General features: G+C 41.1%; 1 protein-coding gene across 4 annotated transcripts in view; it reads right to left on the bottom strand.

Annotated features, from left to right (window-relative positions):
* The window catches only part of IFNAR2 (interferon alpha and beta receptor subunit 2), a 42105-nt gene extending 19223 nt beyond the window's left edge, over positions 1-22882 (bottom strand). The window contains exons 1-3 of one of the 4 annotated variants that reach the window (XM_060770401.2): positions 22731-22882; positions 10031-10130; positions 1781-1822 (exon numbers count right to left, since the gene is read on the bottom strand). In XM_060770401.2, coding sequence (XP_060626384.2) covers positions 1781-1822; positions 10031-10070 — 82 coding nt within the window. In that variant the 5' untranslated portion in view covers positions 10071-10130; positions 22731-22882. Of the gene's footprint in view, positions 1-1780; positions 1823-10030; positions 10131-15579; positions 15600-20964; positions 21385-22480; positions 22634-22730 lie in introns of those variants that run through there. The other 3 variants (XM_067466704.1, XM_067466703.1, XM_067466705.1) reach the window with 3 other exon arrangements.
* Between the last annotated feature and the right edge of the window lie 4608 nt (positions 22883-27490).

Here is a 27490-nt window from a genome sequence, read left to right as displayed (position 1 = left end):
TGAGGTCTTGATAATGGCTGAGCTTTTCCTGTTGTTTTTTCTCAATGCGGCTGTCACGCGGTATGGCGACATCAATAATCCAGACTTTTTTCTTTTCCACAATCGTGAGGTCTGGTGTATTGTGTTCCAAAACTTTATCAGTCTGGATTTGAAAGTCCCACAGTATTTTTGCATGTTATTTTCCATGACCTTTGTGGGTTTTTGATCCCCCCATTCTTTACTGCTGGCAGGTGGTACTTGTGACATAAGTTCCAGTGAATCATTTGGGCCACAGAGTTGTTTCTTTGTAATCTGTCTGTGCGATTTTCTTGCAACAGCTGAGGAGATGGTCCATGGTTTCATCAGCTTCCTTGCACAGTCTGCATTTTGGGTCATCAGCTGATTTTTCAATCCTGGCCTTAATAGCATTTGTTCTGATGGCTTGCTCCTGGGCTGCAAGAGTCTGTCTCCTCCTTCAGGGTTCCATTCATGAGCCATAATCAGGGCTTCTCCTTGTCAACTTTTCCTTCAATTTTGTCAAGAAACTGCCTATGTAATTTTGTCAAGGAACTGCTCATGCAATGCTTTGTTGTGCCAGCTGTCAGCTCTGGTTTGGAGTGCAGTTTTCTTGTACTGACTCTTTGTCTGCTGTGCTTTGAGAAGTTTCCAATTATTGACTTCAATTAAAGCAGGTTCTTGACTTTCCTTGACATATTCTGCCAGGGTGTGTTTTTCTTCTTCAACTGTTTGTTTGACTTGTAAGAGACCTCTGCCACCAGACCTTCTAGGCAGATAGATCTGGTCAACATCACTGCGAGTGAATTATGCAGTGAATTATGAATGGTAATGAGTTTTCTTGTTTTTCTGTCCAAATTGTCATTATTATTATTATTATTATTATTATTATTATTATTTACACCCTGCTTTATCTCTCTGAGGAAACTCAAAGCAACAGCATGCAATTTAAAATATACAAACATGGAGACAGGATTAAATATAGGTAAAGGTAGGTAAAAGTTTTTCCCGATATTAAGCCCAGTCATGTCCAACTCTGGGGGTTGGTGCTCATCTCCTTTTCTCAGCCGAAGAGCTAGCGTTGTCTGTAGACACCTCTAAGGTCATGTGGCTGGCATGACTGCATAGAGTGCTGTTACCTTCCTACCAGAGCAGTACCTATTGATCTACTCACATTTGCATGTTTTCAAACTGCTAGGTTGGCAGAAGCTGGGGCTAACAGCGGGAGTTCATGGTGCTCCCCGGATTCAACCCTGCGACCTTTCGATCAGCATGTTCAGCAGCTCAGCGGTTTAACCCACTGTGCCACCAGGGGCTCCATAGTAAATATAAACAGTTTTAAAATTTTCCAGTTAAAATCCTAAGCCCATCATGATACTACTATTCTGTGGTGATGGAACTGCATGCTTGTGTAAAGTAAGAGACAGCAGTGCTGTCAATAGAGTTTCCCATTCAAACAGCAATAGAAAAATGTGCTTAAGAGGCAGAATAAATGTGCAACTAGATCTCAGTTGTAGTGTGTATTTAATAACATTGATGGAGGATTTCTCAGAGACAACATCAGTAGCACCGTAGCTAGTACTTGTTAATTATTCTGCAAAAGAAAGCAATGACAAACCTCTACTGATGACTTCTACCTTGAAAATTCTTGTGTTGAGGCAGTCCAAAATTGAACAAAAGATAAATGAAATCCCTAGGTCGAATGGCACTCAACAAGCTACTGGGATTAGAGCAGAGGACAGGACAATTATGAAGAAGATCTTTAAAGTAATTTATAATTACTTACCAACTGAGCTGTATGAAGTAGAAGCTATCACACTGATGTACACTACAAATTAAAACAGCGCATTAGAAAAGTAGCTATAAAAGCCTGATCTACAAAACTAACATTATTAGATAGTCCGGAAATGGAATGGAACACACTTCCTATAGAAAAGAAGACAGTATCATGGATTTTGTTTCCAAAAGAGATGGGTGAGGAGATTTCTTCAAAGAATCCTGAAAATGGTTTTTCATTGTTACATTGGGAATGGATAATAATAGTAATAATAGCATTAGTTATATCCTGCTCCCCGCAGGGACTCGGAGTGGCTCACAACAGTATAAAATCACAAAATACAGAATAAAACAAATAGATATTTCAAATTAAATACACGACCAACAGTAGCCAATTAGAAGGATTAATCAAACCATAACAGACAGCAAGGGCATTGTATATAAATAAAATAAGATACATAAATACATAATAATAATAGTTATTATTATGTATTTATGTATCAGAGGACTCTTTCACACTACAATATTACAGCTTTATGATTCCATTTGAACTGCTGAAGCTTCCTCCAATGGAGCAGTTTCTGAGTCGCTAGAGCAGCGTTTCTCAACCTGGGGGTGAGGACCTCTGGGGGGCAGTCATGAGAGAATGTTAGAGGGGTCGCCAAAGACCATCAGAAAAAAACAGTATTTTCTGTTGGTCATGGGGTTCTGTGTGGGAAGTCTGGCCCAGTTCTATCATTGGTGGGGTTCAGAATGCTCTTTGATTGTAGGTGAACTATAAATCCCAGCAACTACAACTCCCAAATGTCAAGGTCTATTTTCCCCAAGCTCCACCAATTTGGGCATATTGAGTATTCATGCCAAGTTTGGTTTGGATCCATCATTGTTTGAGTCCACAGCTTTCTGGATGTAGGTGAACTACAACTCCAAAACTCATGGTCAAAGCCCACCAAACCCTTCCAGTATTTTCTGTTGGTCATGGGAGTTCTGTGTGCCAAATTTGGTTCAATTCCATTGTTGGTAGAGTTCAGAATGCTCTTTGAACTACAAATCCCAGCAACTACAACTCCCAAATACAAATTCAATCCCTCCCAACCCCATCAGTGTTCAAATTTGGGCATATCGGGTATTTGTGACAAATTTGGTCCAGTGAACGAAAATACATCCTGCATATCAGATATTTACATTATGATTCATAACAGCAGCAACATTGCAGTTCTGAAGTATAAACAATTTTATGGTTGGGGGTCACCACAACATGAGGAACTGTATTAAGGGGTCGTGGCATTAGGAAGGTTGAGAAACACTGCCCTAGAGCTCTCTGGCTGAAAAATTTAAACCCCCCTTCCTAAACTACAAATTTTAGGAGGGAATTATGATAGATAAAATGTAAAAATGGGGATATAGAGGTGTAGTAACAAAGGCCCAAGAGTGGTGAAAAGTATCTATTATATCTGCCTTCCTCTATGATTCCCACTTCTAATCCACTTAAACAATATTTCCCTGAAGCAAGGCAGTTTACGGCTTCTATGCTAGTGAGGTGAAGAAATCACTCTAGATTTCACTATGCACTACGATTTTTGTTCCTGAATTATAAATGTCATTTCCTATATGGTTCTATCATAAAAACATGGAAAGACCGCATAACCTGTGAAGATGCCTGCCATAGATGAGGGTGAAACGTCAGGGGAGAATGCTTATGGAACATGGCCATACAGCCCAAAAAACTCACAGCAAACCAATATGGAAAAAGTTCATAAAACCTCAAGATATCCTGCAGTATATTTGCAAGACATCCTGCAGCACATTTTGCTATAGTTTTTTGAAATGAAGATCTCATAGTCTCAACCAATTCAACATAGTTTGTGGCAGCCACAAAAACAAAAATTCTGGACTATAACAACAAGTTTCAAAGTATGTACTGAACAATGAAACAGGAAATAACACTTTCAAACCACAGAACCTTTTTTCAAATTCTGTTGCATAGTGTTTGTGTTCAAAATGTAAAGGAATTATCCAAGGTAGATTGTGCACACACTATATCTGAGACAGGCAGACTTCAAGCTTGCAAGATCTATTTAACCAACCTTCCTTCCTTCCTTCCTTCCTTCCTTCCTTCCTTCCTTCCTTCGTCCCTCTTTATTTTTTTTTAATTCTGAGATTCATTCATAAAAACAATAACAACAACAACACCTTATATTCTGCCCTATCTCCCTAAGGGGACTCAGGGCAGGTCACAGTACACATGCATGACAAATGTTCAATGCCGTTTGTACAGACAGAATAGAACAGATAGAAAGGAGGTATGTTGTGTCGATGTCCAGCTTTTCAGCGCCTTTGGAGCTTGTGCTCAATTTCAGCCACAGGGAGTGCGGTTGCTCCATCCTCTATGACAAAGAGCTGGGTGAAACCTCTGCTTTTCTTGCTCATGTCTATAATGGGATTATTAATGCCAAGAACCATTTTAGGACTACAATCCTCAGCATATTTTACCAAGCAATAACAACTGCTCAACTTAGTGAACTTGCTTCTTGCCATTTCATCACACTAGAGAAAAAACCCCACTTAAAATCTGGTTTCTGCCTCCTTCTTTTGTGTGATGAAGCCTTTGATAAGCATTAAGATCAGAAAGAATCGGGCATCATATCCTTTATCCCCCCCCTCTGAATTAAATGGGATGTAAAAGGATTTAACTTGGCTGTATTTTCTCATCTTTTTGAACATAGCAGGATGCTATTTCCCTTACGCAAAACACCCCTCTGATCCTGGGATAATTTTATTTATTTATATTAAAAAACTATTTTCTAAACAAAGTTGCCAGGCAGGAAGAACTGGAAGAAAAAGGAAGGCCAAAACAGGCATTAACAAATCACAAATGCAAATTCCTCAAAAGGAATATGAAAACTGAACAGAAGAAATGAATGATTTGAATGACAAAATCAACCCCCCTCCAAGCCCACCAGTATTAAAATTTGTGTGTATCGGGTATTTGTGCCAAATTTGATCCAGTGAGTGAAAATATATCCTGCATATCAGATATTTACATTACGATTCACAACAGTAGCAAAATTACAGTTATGAAATAGCAACGAAAATAATGTTATGGTTGGGGGTCACCACAACATGAGGAACTGTATTAAGGGGTCATGGCATTAGGAAGATCGAGAAACACTGGACTAATGCATGTGTTCCCATCTTCCCATAGTGGAGTTCAGCTTCTACTTCATGGACTGAATTGTCTTGTCCTCAATTGCATTAGCAGAAAGTAGCAAAGGTTTCCTGGATCTTCACAGCCGCAGCATACATACTCTAAATATTTATTTATTTATTTATTTACTGTCCTTGTATACCGCCGTTTCTCAGCCTAATTGGCGACTCAACGCGGTTTACAACAAAATATACAGTGCACAGTATACAATTAAAACCATAAAAAACATAATACACAATATTACACGAAATCACCATCCAATACATCTCCTAACTAAAATCGTGGTCCAATTGCATCATCCATATTACCAATCCGTAATCAACACATTCATTGCACCGAATTAGCCAAATGCCTGCTTGAACATCCAAGTTTTTAGTCTTCTTCGGAATACCATCAGCGAGGAGGCTGATCTTACCTCCATGGGAAGGGCGTTCCAGAGCCGAGGGGCCACCACAGAAAAGGCCCTGTCTCTCGTCCCCGCCAGCCGCACCTGTGAAGCATGCGGGATAGAGAGCAAGGCCTCCCCAGAAGATCTTAGGGTCCTGGTGGGCTGATAGGCCGAGATACGTTCGGATAGGTAGGTTGGGCCAGAACCATTTAGGGCTTTAAAGGCCAACGCCAGCACTTTGAATTGAGCCCGGTAGCAAATCGGCAGCCAGTGGAGCTGGTGCAGCAGAGGAGTTGTGTGCTCCCTGCGCTCCGCTCCAGTTAGTATCATGGCTGCCGACCGTTGGACTAATTGGAGCTTCCGAGCTGTCTTCAAAGGCAACCCCACGTAGAGAGCGTTGCAGTAGTCTAAACGGGATGTAACCAGAGCGTGGACTACCTTGGCCAAGTCAGACTTCCCAAGGTACAGGCGCAGTTGGCGCACGAGTTTTAACTGTGCGAATGCTCCCCTGGTCACCGCCGAAACCTGGGATTCCAGGCTCAGCGATGAGTCCAGGATCACACCCAAACTGCGAACCTGTGTCTTCAGGGGGAGTGCGACCCCGTCTAACATAGGCTGTAACCCTATACCCTGTTCGGCCTTGCGACTGACTAGGAGTACCTCTGTCTTGTCTGGATTCAATTTCAATTTGTTCGCCCCCATCCAGACCGTCACAGCGGCCAAGCACCGGTTCAGGACCTCGACAGCCTCCTTAGTGACAGGTGGAAAGGAGTGACAGAGTTGAACATCATCTGCGTACAAATGACATCGCACCCCGAAACTCCGGATGATCTCACCCAGCGGCTTCATGTAGATGTTGAACAACATGGGAGACAATATTGAACCCTGAGGAACCCCACAAGACAAAGGTTGTGGGGTTGAACAGGAGTCCCCCAGTAACACCTTCTGAGACCGACCCTCGAGGAATGAGCGGAGCCACTGTAGAACAGTTCCTCCAAGACCCATTCCCGCGAGGCGTCCCAGAAGGATACCGTGGTCGACGGTATCGAAGGCCGCTGAGAGGTCCAGCAGCACCAACAGGGACACACTCCCCCTGTCGAGCTCCCGGCGCAGATCATCGACTAAGGCGACCAAAGCTGTCTCGGTACCATGCCCCGGCCTAAAGCCAGACTGTGCCGGGTCCAGATAATCCGTGTCTACCAAGAATGCCTGGAGTTGTGAGGCCACCACACGTTCCAGGACTTTGCCCAAGAAGGGGAGATTGGAAACAGGCCGATAGTTGACGAATTGAGTGCGGTCCAGTGATGGTTTTTTCAACAGCGGTTTTATCACAGCTTGCTTTAAGCTGGCTGGAAATATGCCTTCCCGAAGGGAGGCATTAACCACCACCTTCACCCACTCGGCCAATCCCCCTCTGGCCTCCTTCAGAAGCCAGGATGGGCAGGGGTCTAGGATGCATGTGGTAGCTCTCATTCCTCCAAGCACCTTGTCCACATCCTCGGATTGAACCAATTGAAATGAATCCATCAAAACCGGACAAGCAGATGCTCGTGTTACATCCTCAGAGACTGTCGTTAATATGGTATCCAGACCAGAGCGGATCAAAGCGACTTTGTCTGCAAAGAACTGAGCAAAGGCTTCACAGCGAGCTGCCGAGTCATCAGGGCACCCATCCTGCATGGTGGGCTTTAACAGGCCTCTGACAACTCGGAACAGTTCAGCCGGACGGTTCTTTGCAGACGCAATAGTGGCCGCAAAGAAGGTCTTCTTTGCGGTTCTTATTGCCGCGGCGTATGCCCTTAAAAAGGACACAAACCGTGTTCGATTTGGCTCGCTCGGATCCGAATGCCACACGCTCTCTAGTACCCTCTTCTTTCGCTTCAACGCTGCCAGCTCCTCAGTGAACCAAGGAGCTGGTTTAGCTCAGCTACTCGAGAGGGGACGTTCTGGGGCGATCGTGTCTATTGCCCTAGCCAGCTCCCCATTCCAGAGAGCGACCAGGGCATCGACAGGATCACCAACCGAGGAGGCGGGAAATTCCCCAAGAGCCGTCAGGAATCCATCCGGATCCATAAGCCTCCTGGGGCGGACCAACTTAATGGGTCCTCCACCTCTGCGGAGGTTAGGGGGTGCAGTGAGTCTAAAGCTGACCAGGTGGTGGTCGGTCCATGGCAACGGAGAGATGGATAACTCCTCAACACCGCCACCTTCCTCCCATCCCTGACAGAAAACCAAGTCCAATGTATGTCCAGCACTGTGGGTGGGGCCAGATACCTGTTGGGACAGCCCCATGGTTGCCATGGCAGACATGAAGTCCTGAGCCGCTCCCGATAAGATGGCCTCGGCGTGGACGTTGAAGTCCCCCAGCACAAGTAGCCGTCGGGACTCCAACGCCAGGTCCGAGACCACCCCCGCTAGCTCAGTCAGGGAGTCTGTAGTGCAGCGAGGTGGACGGTACACTAACAGAATCCCTAAACTGTCCCGGTCACCCACCCTCAGGTGGACGCATTCAAATTTTGTTGACTGCGGGATGGGGCCCCTGGTCAGATGAATGGAATCTCTATAGACCACTGCAACCCCGCCCTCCGGATCTCGGTTGGTGCTGCACAGAGAAACCTGGTGGACAAAGCTGGGTCAAATTCACTCCTCCAGCTTCATCCTCATCCTAAATACTCATGTGTAAGTCAAGAAATTTTGTGTAAGTCATGTGTAAGTCACATAATCAACCCAAAACAACTTAGTTGACTTATCCGTCAATATAAGTACTGAACCATAACTCTTATCAGAAAAGGAAACATCTCCTTCTCTGAGGAAGAGCTTAGTCCATTCTGGGAGAACCTAAAAGAAACACTGAACCCATCTACTCTCCTATCCTTTCTGCCACAGCACTGCTTTCAACCTTTTTAAAAGCCTGGATATGGAAATAGTGGTGGAAGCCAGAGATGGCTGACCCATCTGAACGGGGTGGGGTGGGGGGTGGGGGGTTGAGGGGCTTCAGCCCCCCCCTCTGAAATTCTCATGGTGGTTCGCGAAAAGGCCTTACTGGTGCATTATTTAAACTGTTATGTTTATTCATATCATGATCTGATCACCATACTCAATATATCTCATATGCATGGGGGTATTGGGGTAATGATACAAAAGGTTTGCTAGGCTAGACCCTCTTTCACTCAGACTCAGCCCCCCCCCCCGAAACTCAGCCCCCCCAAAACTCAGCCCCCCCGAAACCCCCCTGAAATTTTTTTAGCCCCCCCCCCCGAAACGAAATCCTGGCTAGGGGCCTGCATCTGAAGCAACATTGGTGTTTCCCCTTTCCATCGAATGACCCTCGACTTACCCACGGGTCAAATCAACATTCATTATTTTGGCCCCTAAATCTGTTCCATGAGGTCAACTTATATATTTGGTAACTAGAGCGACTTTCTTTAGTGGGATCTCAGCCATTATACCACCCTTCATTCCTACAGCTCTGTCAGAAGTAAATTCTACAGAAAGTTCAAACTCAAAGTGGCAGCAGCAAATAATCCATGAACTAATCAAATTTGTGGAAGTGAAACCTGCAAAAGATATGTTTATGGAATTAAGCAGGAACAAAGCCATCTCATAGTAATATGGGAATATGGGAATGAAACTTTGGAAGAAGTTTGAATATTCAGAAATGGAAAATATATGGAATGTGCATACTTTAAAAATATGTCTGTAAGAATTAAAGAAAATTATTATAAAATAATATGGAGAAGGTATTTCACACCAATTAGATTAAATCAGATAGATGAGAAATACTCAAATCAATGGTGGAGAGGATGTCAAGAAATAGGCTCATATACCCACATGTGGTAGTCTTGTAAATTTATACAAAACATGGGAATTAATATTTAAGGAAATAAAAGGGAAACTAAAAAGAGAGATAAAGGGCACACTAGAAATAGCATTATTATCACTGTATGACAGTATTAAATCCTCACAAGAAGTGAAGGAACCAATTTTTCAATTTATTAACGGCAGCAAGACTGGTAGTAGCTAAAAAGTAGAATGATAAAAGTGAAATCCAATTGGAAGAATGGTATAGAGAAGTTTGGAACATAGTGATTAATGACAAAACAATTTGTGACATCAACTGACTTGTGACAAACTGACTTGTGATGCTGGAAACAAACAGACTTTTGGAAAATATGGGGGAAGTTTATATAATTTGTGTTCAATGAAGGATGGGGGAAAAAAACCTGCAACAGAAACTATGAAATTTTGGATATAAAGAATTTGATAAGTTGGTCCAGGGGAAAGTGGCACAAGGGAGGGGAAAATGGGGAGGGGGAGGGGGAAGAAAAAGTTAAATATATTTAAGTAATTAGAAGAACTGTATTAGAACTGTAAGTACAGTATATTTTAGATAAAGAAAGTTTTAAACTAATTTAGGTGTCTTTTTATTATTACTTTTAGCATTATCTTACTTTATTAATTATTAATATTAAGGCCTTTAATTATTTCCTCCCCCCTCTTTCTATATATATATAAGTGATGCTCGAGAAAAGAATGTTTAAATTGTACAATGCAAAATGACTATATGATACTATATCTTAGTTGACATTATTAATTGTAAACAACTTACAATTTTTTTTAAGAGATCCCCCCTCAAATATTCATTCTGTCTAAATTAAACTCACCAAGTTTGGAGAAATTCAGGGGTCCCATAAACAGTGCCATTGTAGTTCAAAATCACATCCTACCGGTGGTCACATGCTGATTTCACTTCTGTATTCGAAACTGTAAAAAACAAAGAAACTTGTTTTCAGATGACTATCAACTTTGTTTTCATCTTATTCCCCCTCCTCAGTATTTAAAATTAAGGCACAACGTAACTCCAGTGCTATGACTGGTAAGGACATACCAAGGGATATCTCCAATTGTGTCCTTCCAGAGATTTGGAAGTTAATTCCGGGGGTATCTAAGTTTGAGCTTTAATGCACTCTAACACTACTTTTGGGAGTTGTAGTTTTACCAACTTTTTAGCCTTCTCTGACAAATAGTGCTGGAGCTTCACTAAATTACAACTCCCATGATTCCACAGCACGGAGCCATGGTAATTGAAGTTATGTCAAACTACATTAATTCTATGGTGTAGATGCACTCTATATCTTTTTAGATATCAAAATTGCTGTGGTTCACCTGTTCACAGAGGAATATCTGAACCAGTAAAGGGATCTTTAAAGAAAAAGATACAATCTACTGCAACAATCAAGCTTGAAGAATAAAACTTCAACATCTGGTCAGATAAGATTAGCACTATACTGAATGTTTAGCCCATATCCTGCCTGGGTAAAGAGCAAACTTATGGTGTAGAATTTATATTTTTCCGTGGACATTTTTTACCTACTTACATACTTATCTACATATGCAGGTGAATGAAACTGAAGGGGCTACTTATACTTCAGGAAAATAAAGTTAAGCTGATGCTATATGTGCTGCACCCCAGGCCTGGAAACACTTATGACCACAGCACCACACAAGAGTCCACAGTATAAGCAAACAATTTATTGTGAAAACACATTAAAATATATGAAAAAGCAGGGATAAAGAAAGAGAATGTATAATAAAAAAGCGTTAGCAATAGGTGATAACCTAACAGTAATCTAAATGTCTCATGCAGATCCCAAGGTAATACAGTCCAGGAATAGCCAAAAATCACAATTACAACATAAGTCCACAAACAAAAGGTATAATTAGTAAAACTTGAGCAGGAATACAAAAACAAGAACATAGAAAACCTCCAGGATACTTGGATCCAAAACCAAGGCTTGACTTGAAACAAGAACCAGAGAACCCAGTCCTAGCTTCTCATTCAAATGCTACATTGCCTAAACCAACCCTTAGCTAAACAACTTGCTAATTAATAGACACCAATGAAGTCATTTCTTTTCCCATGAATTTTCTCTCCAATTTTCCCACCTTCTTGCTCTGACCGGCGCTGCCAATTTTGTGCTCTAATCTGTAAACAAAGACTTTTGTTGATCTCCATAACTCCAGGTGTTTTTCCTTGAGAGCCTTCTGTATCACTTAACTCTTCACCCAACTCTTTATCTAATGTTGCAGTTTCTGGCTCCTCTAACTGACCTTGAAGCCCTGCACTTTCCGAGTCAGGTTTCTCTCAGAGAGAACCATCATTTCCCTGACTTAAGTCTTCATCACTTTGTGCCCCAGGAAATCTCACAATCCTCTCTTAATCATCAGTGAACCTATCAGCTTCAGGCTGTACTACAACAATATGCTATATCAGGTACAGCTCACTTTAGGGATTTGTGCCCTAAAAGCTGTTCTTTTAGGTGCTGTAATTCTCAGTTAAAATAATTTCCACATATATCATTGAATTTGACTATATCATTTAAACCCAATATTCTAAGACAGATAACATTATTCTTTAAAAAATGTTCCAATTCTATTTTCTCCAGAAAGCTGCTGTGGATTATGTTGCCCTCCAAACCTTCCAGAGGAAACAGACTAAATAAAAGCATATGATATAAGCTGAACTTTTTATTTTACTTTAAATCCAAGGTTTTTGTAAATGTTTTCAAAACAGGTCAGATATGCAACACTAATACCCACAATATGCAACATGGACAGGCACATGAGATGCTAAAAGTGGAGACCAGCAATGTAGCCATAATGCTGGCATTTAAAAGGCAAAAGGGGCAGAAAAAAATCCCTGTCCCCAAAATGATGCTAATCAGAACTTACACACACACACAACTTTCCTACAATGCAATAATGCATTTTTCAAGGAAGAGAGTTCCATGGAAACAAGGCAATCTGCATTTTAAATAAAAATATGCATGATTTCACTTTATGAATAGGATTCAGGCTACAGAAGCTGCACTGCAGGCCCACTGAAATCACACCTAGACCTAAGTGCCACTGATTTCAAGAAGACTCTTCAGCCTTAATAAGCTAGCTGGCATTGCCCCCTGATGTGCAATGGGAAATTGCTGCCAATTGCAAGAGAAATAAGGTTGAATATTGTGAAAGCCACCCACTGTATGGCTATCAGTCTCCTCCCAGTTGACTTAAATCAAAGAAAAGTTTCATGAGAACCACTACTCCTCTAAACGTTCCTCCTGCAACAGCAAGAATATCCCCATGGACAGCAAAATTGGGCAATTCCAACTGGATGCTCCTCCACGAGGGTCTGCCTTCAGGGGCAAACCAAGAACGGGCAACTTAGAAGTCCCTGAACAGACTCAGAAGTGGTGTTGGGAGATCAAAAGACAACCTGGCACAATGGCACTGCATAGAAGAATCCTCCACCTTGTGCGACGGTGGAGCAAAACAAACAACTCTACATATACATGCTTGTCCACAATGTCCTGTCTCATACACAGAGGAAGAACTTTTATACACAATGCAGTCGCTGTTGCCTGTTTTTGGTCTAAACGTATTTAGCTGCTTGTGCTCCCTTTATTTTATCAATTTTATACTTAACGGTATTTATTTATGTAATGCTTTTGACACAAAATAAATATAGTCTTAAACAAAAGGAAAGGAAGTTGGGGACATGACAGATATGGGTACATCTGCACTGTAGAACTGATGTAGTTTGTCACCACTTCAGCTGTCATGGCTCAATGCGGTGAAATCACAGGAGCTGTAGTTTGGCGAAACTTCAGTACCATGGCAGAGAAAGGTAAAGACCTTCTAAAACTACAACTCCTGGGATTCTATAGCACTGAGCTATGGCAATTAAGGTGGTGCCAAAATGCATTATTCTACAATGTAGATGCATCTATTATACATGTGGGATATGTTCCTGGACCTTACGTGGATATATAATGGTGTATACTGTAACTATCTTGTACCCCACCTCAAGCCGTGAGAAGAGGCAAGTAACAAATAAGCTATTATTAGTATTCGAGTGGGGATTTACTCAAAGCAAAGGTTTTTTTTTTTAAGATTACAAGATTCTATTAAGAAGTGGGCAAAGCATCAAAGAAAAAAATAATCAAAGAAGGAGATATGAATGTAGAAAGTCTATTCCTCAATCAGTGAGGTATGCCCATGGCCAAGTCTGCAGCACTTTTAGCATTCTTGCTTTGCAGAGAAGGTCAGCATTTGGCCAGATCATCACAGTTTTTGTAAGTAGCCAGTGAATGCTCAGTGGCCAAATCTACTAACTGGAAGACATCATCCCACTACAAGATCATATCTTCCCAATTAATTCTGACTTTGAAATATACTCAACAAAATAGTTTTTAAGAAGCTTTAATACTTAAGGTCTTTCAGGGAAATAGAACAACTGCAACAGAGCAAACCTATTTTCTCAATGATCTTCCCAATGCTACAAATGGTGGAATAAGTTCCAGGAGGGGGCAGAATTCAATTGGGAAATCTCTCCAGTTGGCCAATTAGGGGGGTCCAAAGCTCCTTCCTATTGGTCAGATGTAATGGGTTTAGTTTAGGTGCATGAGAGCGTTATATAACCCATTCCAGATATTCATCAATCATTTTCTTACACATCAATCATTCCTGACAGGTCATCAATCAGTTTGGCAGGCATCAAAAAGCCACTCACATTGTAATATATAAGAAACTGTAATCCAAGTTCTTTGCATTGATGTTATTATTATTATTTCATTTATATTCTGCCTTTACCTCAAATCAAATTCAAATGAAATCATACAAAAGAGGAACATTAAAAACATACAAAATGCAATGAGATGTAACCACAATGTTAAAATGCACCTAAGTTATCCAAGACTGAAAACAATTTAAGGCAAACACCTCATAAAGACAAAAGCTAAAAGTCAGGAAAATTGGACTTTATTACTAGCCCTTTTTCTTAAAAGTCCATAGGAAAGGCATGTGAGACAGTGACTAATCAACATTTGGAGGGCTAAAAGTTCCTCAACAGGCAAATACCTGTCTAATTATAAACTATACATATGTTAGCCAACTATCAGGGGTGTTTTGAACGCGATTTCCCTGCTTCTTGGCAGAGGGGTTGGACTGGATGGCTTGTCTCTTTCAACTTTATAATTCTACGTCCTATGTCTTATTTAGATTAGAAGCCTGAGCGAAGAGAACTGTCCAACTAGTGATTTGTAGGCCTCCCAGGAAGACCAAGGAGTGGTGATGGTTGTAAATTGTTTCCGTTGTGTGTCTTAAAATAATTTCCAACCAATTGAGACCAAAATGCAAACCTATTACTGTTTTTAATTTGTTTAGAAGCTTCCTCTGAGGTCACCCAGAGCGTTTGCCTGAGGGAGCATGGATTTGAACCTTGGTCTCCAATGCCATAGTCCAATGCTGAAAGCACTGCATTACACTGGGCTAAATACTTGGAAAGCCCCAAGATTTGGGGAAACCGTGAAGCCTTTCTGCTAAGCATCAAAAGAAGCCTTCAAAGAAAGCACTTTCATTGTCAGCAGAAGATATACACGGGGAAGTGGGTGGAACTGAAACTAGGTCTTATTTCTGAGAAAAGGATTGGCTGTATGCCTTCTGCTTCCTTGCAAGGCCAATGTGTGTGTGTGTGTTCAAGCCACCTGTCGACTTGTGACAATCCAACAAATGTTCATAGGGCTTTCAATAGCTCTTTTAAATTTCAAAGGAAACTGAAATGAAGTGCTCTGCTACTGGCTTTCAGGTTTATTTAAAGTTGATGTGATTCATCAGTTATGTTTGTATTAGAAAGGGAATTCATGGCTCTTTACACAAACACACAGAGAGACAAATTAGCAGCAAAACACAACTCATCACCCAGGGGACCTATTGGTCAGCTGCCCCTTAACTGAAGAATGATCTGCTGATGAAGATTCAATGGCTAAATGGATCACCAGAATTTTAAAATGCACTAAAGACCTAGTTCTTTTGGTAGCTCTACCAAGTCAATTTTAATGTATGGATTTTAAATTGATATTTGATTTTATTGTGTTTTTAAATCTTGTCTATGTATTTTAATGTATGTGTTTTAAAAGGATTATATCTATGGTTACGACTTTTATCTATTGTACTTTAACTCTGCTGTAATCTACCTTGAGCCTTAGGGAGAGGCAGATAAGAAACAACAACAACAACAACAACAACAACAACAACAACAACCACTGTTCTGGGCTCATATTGAACTGGAAAAAGTTAATGTAGTAGTTAGGGTGTTGAATGGAGTTTACAGTTGTGTGAGAAAAAGAAACATAAAGGCACAATACATTTCCAAACAGATCCAGACCTGTTGCCAGAAATGTTGAGTCAGGGCAGCCTGTGAATGTGAATGGACAGAATAGTTAAAGAGAAAGTGGCTGATACACAGCATTACAGAATTGTCTGCAAAAATATTATATTTGAAAATACATTAAATAAACTCCTCATCTTCTGCTAGGTAATAAGTATGCACACCGGTATGGCAAGCAAATTCCAATGAGAGTAGTGGACAGCCCAATTCTGTTCCAGTAAAGAAGACATTGACCTCTTCTACACTGCCATATAATACAGATTATCAAAGCAAATCATCCACATTATCTGCTTGAACTGGATTAGATGAGCCTACACTGTCATACAATCCAGTTCAAAACAGATAATCTGGATTTTATGTGGCAGTGTAGAAGGAGCCCAAGGCTGGATCTGCACTGCCTATATCTCAGGATCGGATCCCAGATTATCTCCTTTGAACTGGATTATATGAGTCTACATTGCCAGATGATTTGGGATAAGTAGATAATCTGGAATCAGATCCTGTGATAAAGGGCAGTGTAGATCCAGCCCAAGAGATGCCTTAGGCCAGTGGTTGCCGACCTTTAGTTCTCAACTTGTTTTGGACTTCAACTCCCCAAAATCCCAGCCAGTTTACCAGCTTTTAGGAATTGTGCGAGCTGAAGTCCAAAACACCTGGAGGACCAAAAATTGGGAACCACTGTCTGAGACAGATGGACTTCAATCCATCTCCTCCATTTGACTATAGGTCTGATAAGACTGCCAGCTAAGTACTACTATGGAAGAACAATAAAATAGTAGTAATCATACAACAAATCCAGAAAATTAAATCAAAATAGCAAATCAAAGGAGAAAATCATGCCACATAAAGAAAAATAAATCACAATGAATGTGTTAAATATAACTCAAAACATGAAAAAATTGCTCATAGATATAAAACTATATAATAAAGATGTAATATGCTAAAACACCACAAGACCTACTCTTGTTTATGTAAACAATAAGATCCAATTAACATTTGTCTCATTTAAAAACCTCTATTACTTAGATTACAGTTAGCCATTTTCAAAAGCCTGCTTCCAAAGCTATGTTTTTTTGTTCCTTCCTAAAGGTCATTAATGTGGGAGCCAGCTACACTATAGAATGAATTCAATTTGACATCACATGTCTCAATGTCATGGAATCATGGGAGTTTTAGTTTTACGAGAAATTTAGCTTTATTTTGTCATAGTGTGCTGGTGTCTCACCAAATTACAACTCCCACAATTCCATAGCATGAGCCATGGTAGCTCAAGTAGTGTCAAGCTACACTGATTCTACAGTGTAGACGCACCCTATGAGCTTTTTCTAGCCCCGAGTAGAAACACTTTATTTTCAAAAATAAATCACAATTTTCAAATGCATCAAGAGCAAGTCTTTTGTAAAGCTAATGGATCTTAACTGACCATTCAGGACCAAGTCATCTTACAGTACTTTGCAATGGCATAACTATATCAGCCAGGAAAATACACTTCTTTTATGCTACTAGGAGAGAACAGAGGCAAGGAGATTGTATTCCTTCTTCGTGTATTGGCAGCTCACGGTCCAAGAAAGGGCGTGTTCCCCACTCTGCCATTAAAGCTCCTCCTAACTTTGCAAATCCAAAAGGGTTAGCACAGAACTACAAAAATTTACTTCTTGTGTTGGGAGAAAAAAGGACCACTGGTGAATTTAGTTTACTTGGTATACATGAAAACCCAAGGGCTGTATGACCACTTGTGCTAAAACACTCCTTGAAGCTGAACCAGGTCATCGTGCCAAAGACATTTTTCATCCAGTACCAACTGTGTCAGCTAGCCCATGACTTCTTTATCAGAACACTACACACTGTACATCCTCAACAAACCTTTGACGACTGTAACCTATCTGCATGTAACATTGAAAATGTTGCTAATGGAGTTGAGATTTTATTGCCTAGATTTCACAATTCTTTGTATCCCAGGCCCCTTCCACATAGCTGAATAAAATCCCACATTATCAGCTTTGAACGGAAATATATGGCAGTGTGGACTCAAATAATCCAGTTCAAAGCAGATAATGTGGAATTTTCTGCCTTGATATTCTGGGTTATATGGCTGTGTGGAAGGGCCCCCAGTGCCCAGAGAGGGAAGTGACCTCTCTGCACTGATACCCCTCCAGAGTATCTTAACTCGTGATAACAACAAAACATCTCAACAAACAATAGTCCTGTGAATCTAACATTGTCATTTTCTTCTTCTTCTTCAATATAATTTTAAACACTTTTGCTTGCTGAAGAAGTCTGGGGAACTTTGAAAACTTGCATAAGATATTTTGTGCATAAGATATATTTGGTTGGCCTAACAAATGTATTACTGTTTTGAAGACTTTGGATGTTATTTCAAAATATGTGAGTTTCACTTTTGTCTCCCTTTGCACAAGAACTGTCTCGTTATTCCACCAATTATTTTAAAACTGAGTCATGGCTTTCAAAAAAATACCTAGTGATTGAGTCCTGATTCCAACAATTATTTATTTGTGTGTGTGTGTGTACACAGGGTAATTCAAAAAGATGGACCTGATCTCAAATTGATGTATCTCTGCAAACACAAACCACCCATGAATGAAACTCTGACCACTTGAAAGAGTGGGGCAAAAAGATTCAAAGGATTATCACTAGATGTCTTTCCCAGCACACAAGAAGCCCCTAGCCTTAGTTATTCACAAGATGGATGACCCTGCAACATAAGGGCTAATGAGATATTCTCCATCTACTGTTATTTAAAAAACGTTCCTGCCTCAATTGTTTCAAAATGGTTAACAAAACCTGGTAACTTGATAACTCATTAAACCATTTGTTTCTTTTTGTGTAACTGTAACATGTTGCCATTCTGAAATATACTGCTTTGGTTTCTGACAAAATAGTGAAGAGTAGAGACATCACACTGGCAACAAATATCTGCACAGTTAAAGCAATAGTATTCCCTGTAGTAACCTATGAATGCAAGAGCAGGACCATAAGGAAGGCTGAGCGAAGGAAGGTTAACACTTTGAACTGTGGTGTTGGAGGAAAATTCTTAGAGTGCCTTGGACCGCTAGGAGATCCAACCAGTCCATACTCCAGGAAATAATACCCGACTGCTCACTGGAGGGAAGGATATTTGAGGCAAAGTTGAAGTACTTTGGTCACATAATGAGAAGACAGGAAAGCTTGAAGAAGACAATGTTGCTGGAGAACATGGAAGGAAAAAGGAAGAGGGGCAAACCAAGGGCAAGATGGATGGATGTTATCCTTGAACTGACCGGCTTGACCTTGAAGGAGCTGGGGGTGGTGATGGCCGACAGGGACTCTGACGTGGGCTGGTCCATGAGGTCACAAAGAGTCAGAAGGGACTGAATGAATAAACAACAAAAACTGCTTTGGAACTGGGTCCATCATTTTGAAAAACCCTGAATATGAAACATTGTAGAACTGCCTATTGTCTCCCCATGGCTTATGCAAGGAGTCAACATGGTTTACTTGAACTATCTCTTCTTAGTCCTTTGATTTGTTTATTTAATTTATATCCACCCTTTCTCCCAAAATTGGGACCTAAAGTGGATCGCAACATGATTTTAAAACTAGTACAAATAAAATGACAGAAATTCATATTATTAAAACAAAATTAACCACATAATGTCACAACGTAATTCAAATTTTAAAGCACAGTTTTAACAGTACACCAATAGAAATAAAAAGTAACACAAGTACAATTAACAAGTAATTAAAAACCAGTATGGTGCAGCAGTTTGAGCATTTCTCTAAGGCTGCATCTACATCTAGAATGAATGCAATTTGACATCCCTTTATCTGCCATGGCTCAACACTATGGAGTCACGAGAATTATAGATTTATAGGTCATTAGCCATCTCTGTGAAGAGTGCTGGTGCCTTATCAAACTACAGCTCCCAAGATTCCGCAGCATTGAGCCATGGCAGTTAGACTGGTGCCAAACTGCATGCATTCTACAGATGCACCCTAAGACACCAAGAAACTAGGGTTTGGATCAATACTTGGTCATGGAAATCTATGTTGGGCAAGGAAACCTCATGATATGTTTGCTTCAGGGATACCATATTTATTTATTATTGTTTCAGGGGAACTATATTTATTAATTTCTCCTCATGAGGACTCAAGGTGGATTAGAATAACATGGCACAACTCAGTAAATTTAAAAACATGTTAAATGCAAAAATTAAACAATTAAAAAACAATTAAACAAGTTAAATTACAATCAAGATACAATAAAATACTTGTACAATTAAAATTACATATAAAATTAAATATTCTCCCCAACCGACACCCATAATCTCCCCAGCAGTGTGCCCGCCATCTTCCCCCAAACGCCTGATAGCAAAGAAATGTCTTAACCTCCTTGTGAAAGATCAGCAAGGATGGGGCCATCCTGGTCTCTCTTGGGAGTTTCAAAGTCTAGGAGCAGCTACCAAAAAGGCCCTCTGCTTTGTTCCTTCCAAATGTGCTTGACTGAGTCCTGGGACAGAGAGATGGCCCTTCCCAGAGGATCGTAGATTTCTCATGGGTTTATATATATATATATATATATATATATATATATATATATATAGAGAGAGAGAGAGAGAGAGAGATGGTCCCTCAAAGAACCCGAACCCAAAACATATGGGGTTTTATAGGTCAATCTGAGCCCTTTGAATTGTGTCCGGAAACAGGCTGGAAGCCAGTGGAACTGTTGCAACAATGGAATTGAAAGCTCCCTGTAGGCAGCCCCAGGTAATAACCTGGCTTCTGCCCTATGGACCAACTAAAGCAGGGGTCCCCAAACTAGGGCTGGCTAGATGTGGCCCTCCAAGGTTACTTACCTGCTCCCTGCCTCAAACTTTAGACTTAGGATTGCCCTCTGTCTGAAACGACTTGTAAACACACAAAAACAACAACAATCCTAATTGACTCGACTATCTTATCAGCCAAAAGGAGGCCCACATTTCCCATTGAAATATTGTATTGTTCTTTCTTTTTCTTTTGCACTGCAAATAAGATGTATGTAGTGTGCATATGAATTTCTTCATTTTTAAAAATACTATAGTCCAGCCCCCCAATAGTCTCAGGGACCATGAACTGACCCTCGGCTGAAAAAGTTTGAGGCCCCCTGGACTAAAATTTCTGAGCACTTTTTGAAGGCAGCTCTGTATACAGCACATTATGTACCCCTGTGGCAAGACCTGACCATAGGTCGGAAATGACTAGAAAGCACAATAACAACAGACTGCATGGCCACACATTACAAACACAGTCTTTAGCTGCCAGTTGCTGAAAATGTGATAAAAAGAAGCTTTGTTTGCAGGCAAAAAAAAAAGAAAAAAAAAAAAAGAAAAAGAGGCCTAACCTCACCTTCTGTTCACATGCTTGAGAGCAGCCATAGACAACATCCCTCTGAGAATGTCAAAATTATAATCCTATTTCCCATGCAGATCTCAAATCCGTAGCATGACTGGTATTATTGGTTGAATCACTCCTTTTGTGCCCTTCCTGGAAAATCAAGCCAACTTTCCATACATTAAAATGAACACTGGTGCATCTAACACTGGAGATCAGTGGTCCCAACCTGTGGTCCATGGATGACCAGTAGTCCGCAAGAACTAAATTATGGTGTGAAGCCTCACTGTTACTACATCATTGCAATGATTGGTCTCGTGATGCCCTCTTATAGTGTTGAAGCAATGGGGATGTTGGGAGGGGAGAGGTTGACTACCCACGAAAAGCGCCACAACAAGCTTCTCCTTCTCCCTTTCCGTGTGCAGCTATTCCATGTGGCACCTGGAAACGGTGGTGCCTTGGTGTCTTTGTTTTTAGGCCTGTTCCTGGGGTTATTTGGGATGCAGATTTAGAAAATTGCATTGGATAGACCACATCTGCTCTAGATTTATTTATTATTTGTTTATTTACAGCATTTATATACCGCTTTTCTCACCCCAAGGGGGACTCAAAGTGGTTTACACATGGATAATGGCAAAAATTCAATACCTTACAACTACAACATTAAAACCACACTTTAAACATAAGGTAAAGGTTGTCCCCTGACATTAAGTCCAGTCATGTCTGACTCTAGGGTGTGGTGCTCATCTCCATTTCTAAGCCGTAAAAACCAGCGTTGTCCTTAGACACCTCCAAGGTCATGTGGCCAGCATGACTGCATGGAACGCCGTTACCTTCCCACCGGAGCGGTACCTATTGATCTACTCACATTTGCATGTTTTCAAACTGCTAGGTTGGCAGAAGCTAGGGCTGACAGTGGAAGCTCACGCCGTTCCCCGGAATCAAACCTGCGACCTTTCGATCAACAAGCTCAGCAGCTCAGTGCTTTAACCTACTGCGCCACCCAAATCATATTAAAAACAGTACATCATCAAATATCAAAACAGTTATTAAAACCATAAAACCATAGATTAAGTATGGTTTCTGTGGGCAAGCAGATGGCAACTACTTGATGGCATACATTCTGTATCAGAAATTAGAGCTGATGTGGTCTATCCAAAGCAATTTTCTGAATCAGCATCCCAAATAACCAAACCAAATATAAAGTTGATCAAAAAAACCCTCATGTTAGAGAGTGGTCCCTGGTCAAAGTGGTCCCTGTTGAAAAATTGGTTGGGAACCACGGAGCTATGAAAAACCATGTATAAATGGACATATAGCCCGAAAAAAACCTACAACAACGCAATAAATAAATATGTTCTGTATGAGAAACTAGGGCGGATGTGGTCTAGCCAATGCAATTTTCTGAATCAGCACCCCAACTTAGCAAACCTAATCTAAAGTTGACTAAAAACTGATTTGTAACCCTTTTGGTACTAATGTTGGAGAGTGGTCCCTGGTCAAAAAAAAAAAAAGAAAAAAGATGGGGCACCTCTGCTGTCGATTGAGCAGGAATGCAGTTTGCAAGCCTTCGATCTGGCAGGAGCCAAGGCCATGGGATCCCAAGAGTAGAGTTGGACAAGGCCTTGCGCCTTCTCTACCAAAGAGTGCTGGGACCTCCCCAAATTGTAGCTCCCAACGATGACATAGCGTTGCGACCCGGCAGCTGAAGCGGGGTCAAAGTGCCCTCATTCCCCAGTGTAGAAGCACCCCGCGACCCCCCCCCCCCCCGTCTCTTGTACCTGGGAGTGGCGACCTCGGCGTCTCTCCAACCAGGGTCGTGGCGCGGCATTGGCAGCCTCCGTGTTTTCGAAACAGAAGGCAAAAGGCCCCGGCGGGGAAGAAAGGAAGGAAGGAGGGACGGAGGGAGGGAGGGAGAGGAAGAGAGAGAGCATGCACATCCGCTGGCGAAGGAGGGGGGTTGGCTGCAGCCTGGCAGGGAGGGAGGAAAGCAGAAGCAGAAGCCTTCTCGGTTCCTCACAACCTCTGAGGATGCCTGCCATAGATGCAGGCGAAACGTCAGGAGAGAATGCTTCTGGAACATGGCCATACAGCCCAGAAAACGCACAGCAATCTCCTCGGTTGGCTGCTTCAATATCGCTACCTCCCTGGCTTCTTTTTATATATATATAATACTGTAGAATGAATGCAATTTGGCACCCCTTGAACTGCCAGGGCTCAATGCTACGGGTCATGGGAGTTGTAGTTTCAGAAGCTCTTTAGTCTTGGGTTGCTGTGAGTTTTGCGGGCTGTCTGGCCCTGTTCCAGAAGCATTCTCTCCTGACGTTTCGCCTGCATCTATGACAGAGGATGTGAGGTCTGTTGGAAACTAAGAAAAGATATCTAAACCCACTTTTCCTAGTTTCAATACACCTCTCAACATTTGAAGATGCCTGCCACAGATGTGGGCGAAACATCAGGAGAAAATCCTCAGAGGTTGTGAGGTCTGTTGGAAACTAGACAAGTGAGGTTGATATATCTGTGGAATAATGTCCAGGGTGGGAGAAAGAACTCTTGTCTTCCTGAGGCAAGTGTGAATGTTACAATTGATCACCTTGATTAGTACTGAATAGCTAACCAGGGCCAGCTAGCATCTTCAACAAAGGATTCCTTCAGGCAGGAAACAGCCAGGCTTTGAAGCTGCAAGGCTATTCAATGCTAATCAAAGTGGTCAATTGAAATATTCACACTTGCCTCAAACAGATCTTTCTCCCACATTGGACATTCCATAGATAGATAGATAAACTTGCCTAGTTTCCAACAGACCTCCCAACTTCTGAGGATGTCTACCATAGATGTGGGTGAAACGTCAGGAGGGAATGCTTTTGGAACATGGCCATACAGTCCGGAAAACTCACAGCAACCCAGTGATTCCAGCCATGAAAGCCTTCGACAACACATTATTATTATTATTATTATTATTATTAGTAGTAGTAGTAGTACTAGTAGTAGTAGCAGTAGTAGTATCTCGCTTTTCTCTCCAAAACAACACTCAAGACAGCAAATATTAAAACAGTATTAAATATCATTAGTATAAAAATAATTCAGTTAAATCCATAAAAACATACTCAAAACTACAAGTCTACTACCTTAATCAAGGCCAGATCCTGCAAACAAGTTCTGTGTGCTGCTTTTCATCTGATTAGTTTCAGGAGTCTTATGGTGATGAACTTGCAGGGGAAGATTAGGATCAGAAATGGGTTTCAAGGAGTCTTGGTAGTGTCACTGGCACTAATATAATATAGTACTCCCCGATTAATCACATTTTCTACTTTGGATTGAATCTTGGCATCAAGAATCTTGCCATCTTGGGGTCTCAGATGAAGCAAAATATATATTTCTGAGAAGGTAATCTGCAAACTATATCAGAGAGAACTGGCCTTAGGGCCCAGAAATATAATAATAATAATAATAATAATAATAATAATAATAAATTTCTTACCTTCTCTCTCCTTGAGACGAGAAACAGAACAATTGAAACACATAAATATTGTAAAAGTACCACAAATTCACATATTACAATGTATTTCTATAAAAGATACATGTTAAAATACACACAAAAAAGATTTTTAAAAGGACACAAGTTTAAAATTCATGCTTAAAAACTGGCTGGGTAGGCCTGCCGGAAGAGATAGATCTTCAGGTAGTTTTAAAATTCCTACAGCTAATTTAGCTGTCAGAGCTCTTTTGGCAGGTCGTTCCACAGTCTTGGGGTGGCTGATGAAAAGGTCCTCTGGGTAACCATCACCAGTTGGGTTCTGGCTGGTTGGAGTAACCATCCCCAGCGGACCAGTGTGTGGGGTGGATTATATGGGAGAAGGCAATCTTTTAGATAAACTGGACTCTAACCATGAAGGGCTTTAAAGGTCAAAACCAGCATGTTGTACTTTGCCCAGAAACTAATTGGCAGCCAGTGGAGTGACTTTAGGATAGGTATAATTTGCTCACTTCTAGATGTTCCTGTAACCAATCTGGCTTCCATATTTTGAACTAATCATACAAAGGTAGTCCAATATAAAGCTCATTGATATTTGGAATGCAGTTTTGTATCACTTGAACTGCCATGGCTCAATGCCACAGGATCATGGGAGCTGTAGTTTTACAAGGTCTTCGCCTTCACTACCAAAGAGTGCTGGTGCCTCACCAAACTACAAATTCCAGAATTCCATAGCATTGAGCCATGGCAGTTCAAGCGGTGTCAAACAGCATTGAATCTGCAGTGTAAAGGCACCCTTGATAATTAAACACAGGGCTCTGTGTCCACAGATGTGACTATCAAAGGCTTGAAAATGTTGCCAACCTAACTGGCAATCAGGGGCGGCTCAACCCATTATGCAAAGTAAGCATTTGCAGTATAGTTGATTTTGCCCAGGGGCGCCCTTGAGGCACTCTTGGGGGAAAATAGACCTTGACATATGCGAGTTGTAGTTACTGGGATGTATAGTTCACCTACAATCAAAGAGCATTCTGAACTCCACCAATGATGGAATTGAACCAAATATGGCACACAGAACTCCCACAACGAACAGAAAATATATATCAGTGATTGGTTGGGGGGGGGGGGGGCACCAAAATACTGTTTGCTTACTGTTGAAAATTACCTAGGGCCACCTCTGCTGGCAATGATACCAAGGCTTACTAAATATACAAATAGGCATCAGTGTCCATTTTTCAAAGAATACATGGAAAGCATGATGGCCAGTTTAGTGAAATGATCTTGGTCCCTACTTGCCCGGTGTTTGGATGTGCAGTGGTTACTCTGTCTGTGTGCGCACACGCATGCGTGGGGTGTGTATGCGAATCCCATTGAGTAAACCATCAGAAAGTGTGACACTAAAATTATTGTCTATCAACTTTTTGTCTATAATATTTCAGCAGAAATGTAGTACTGAAAAAAGTCCTGTAGTGACATACAACCACAAAAAAACCTATTTTAGTAAGTCCATCTCACACATACTGTATTAATGCACCCACAATGTAAAGCTCTATGTTACTTCACTTTCTGAATCTTGTAATGCACAGAGCTGTCAGTATTACCCAATTACCATGACACTTCAAATCATGTGATTTCATCTGTGTGGCTAAAAGGCTGATGCGGTTGTTTCCATTCTTGCTGATTTTGTAAAATAGCTGTTGAGTTTGTTTTGGTCAAATTTTAGCTACAATATTGTAATGTGGTCTGATATGGGAAGAGGCCCATGAGAGTAACACCATGGGTGCATCTACACTGTAGTAGTAGTAGTAGTAACAACAACAACTACTACTACTAGTACTACTTTATTTTTGTACCTTGCCTCCATCTCCCTGAAGGGACTTGGGGCGGCTTACATGGGGCCAAGCCCGATCAAGACAATTAAAATGTGACACATTAAAATACAGAACAGCAATATAGAACAAAATAAAACAACACATTATAACAATTTTAAACAAGCAGAATTAATCCAATTTGACACCACTCTAGCTGCTTTGGCACAATGTTATGCAATCATGGGAGTTGCAGTTTTGCAAGGCCTCTAGCCTTCTTTGCCAAAGTGCTGCTACCTCACCAAACTACAACTTGCATGATGGTGGATTGGGTAAGGGGAGTAACAAATGCCTCACTACAACAAGGCAAGAGTCCTTCTTGTCTAAAAGAGATTGTGGTGGGGCATTATTGGAAAAAAATCCTCCCTGGACCGCACAACACTAGGAAATGATTTATTCATTCCCAAGATCCCTGTTTCGAGCAAGCTGTCAGATAAAGCAGGTAATGTGAATTATCTGCTTCGATCATCTGGGTTATATGGCAGTGTAGAAGGGGCCTTAGGGCCCTTCCACACATTCATATAACCCAGAATATCAAGGCAGATAATCCACAATATCTGCTTTGAACTGGGTCATCTGAGTCCACACTGCCATATAATCCAGTTCAATGTGGATTTTATACAGCTGTATGGAAGGGGCCTGAGTGACATCTGAGATAATCAACACTGTACATTTATAGCAGTTCGATGCAACTTTAACTGTCATGATTCTGTCTTTTGGAATCCTGGGATTTGTAGTTTGATGGGGTAATTAAGATTCTATGCTAGACAAGTCTAGAACACTCTGCACTGAAATACAACCTTTATTTAGTTCTTAATCTTTCTGTTCTCAATGTATCTTGGGAACTATAGTTCAAGGAAATCCACTAGAGTTGTCATTCTGAGCATCTCACTCAGAATTCCATAAGATGAAGGCATGCCAGTTAAATTGGTATCAAACTGCAAACAAAGAAACAGACAAATCTTTATTATGGCCATAGACCAGCATAAGGAGAGAGGGGTACAGTCTCATAAGAGCATTATACATTGAAAACATTATAGTAAAGGGTAAACAATTGCTTTTAAAGTGGAGATAACTGATTTTAGTGTTTATGTTTATTTATAGTTTATTTTATGTTCCGACATTGAATGTTTGCCATATATATGTTGTGCTCTGTCCTGAGTTCCCTTCGGGATGAAAAGGGTGGAATATAAATGTT

The sequence above is a fragment of the Anolis sagrei genome, chromosome 3, assembly GCF_037176765.1.
Source record: "Anolis sagrei isolate rAnoSag1 chromosome 3, rAnoSag1.mat, whole genome shotgun sequence".
Taxonomy (NCBI): Eukaryota; Metazoa; Chordata; class Lepidosauria; order Squamata; family Dactyloidae; genus Anolis; species Anolis sagrei.
This window is presented reverse-complemented; position numbering and strand designations above follow the sequence as displayed.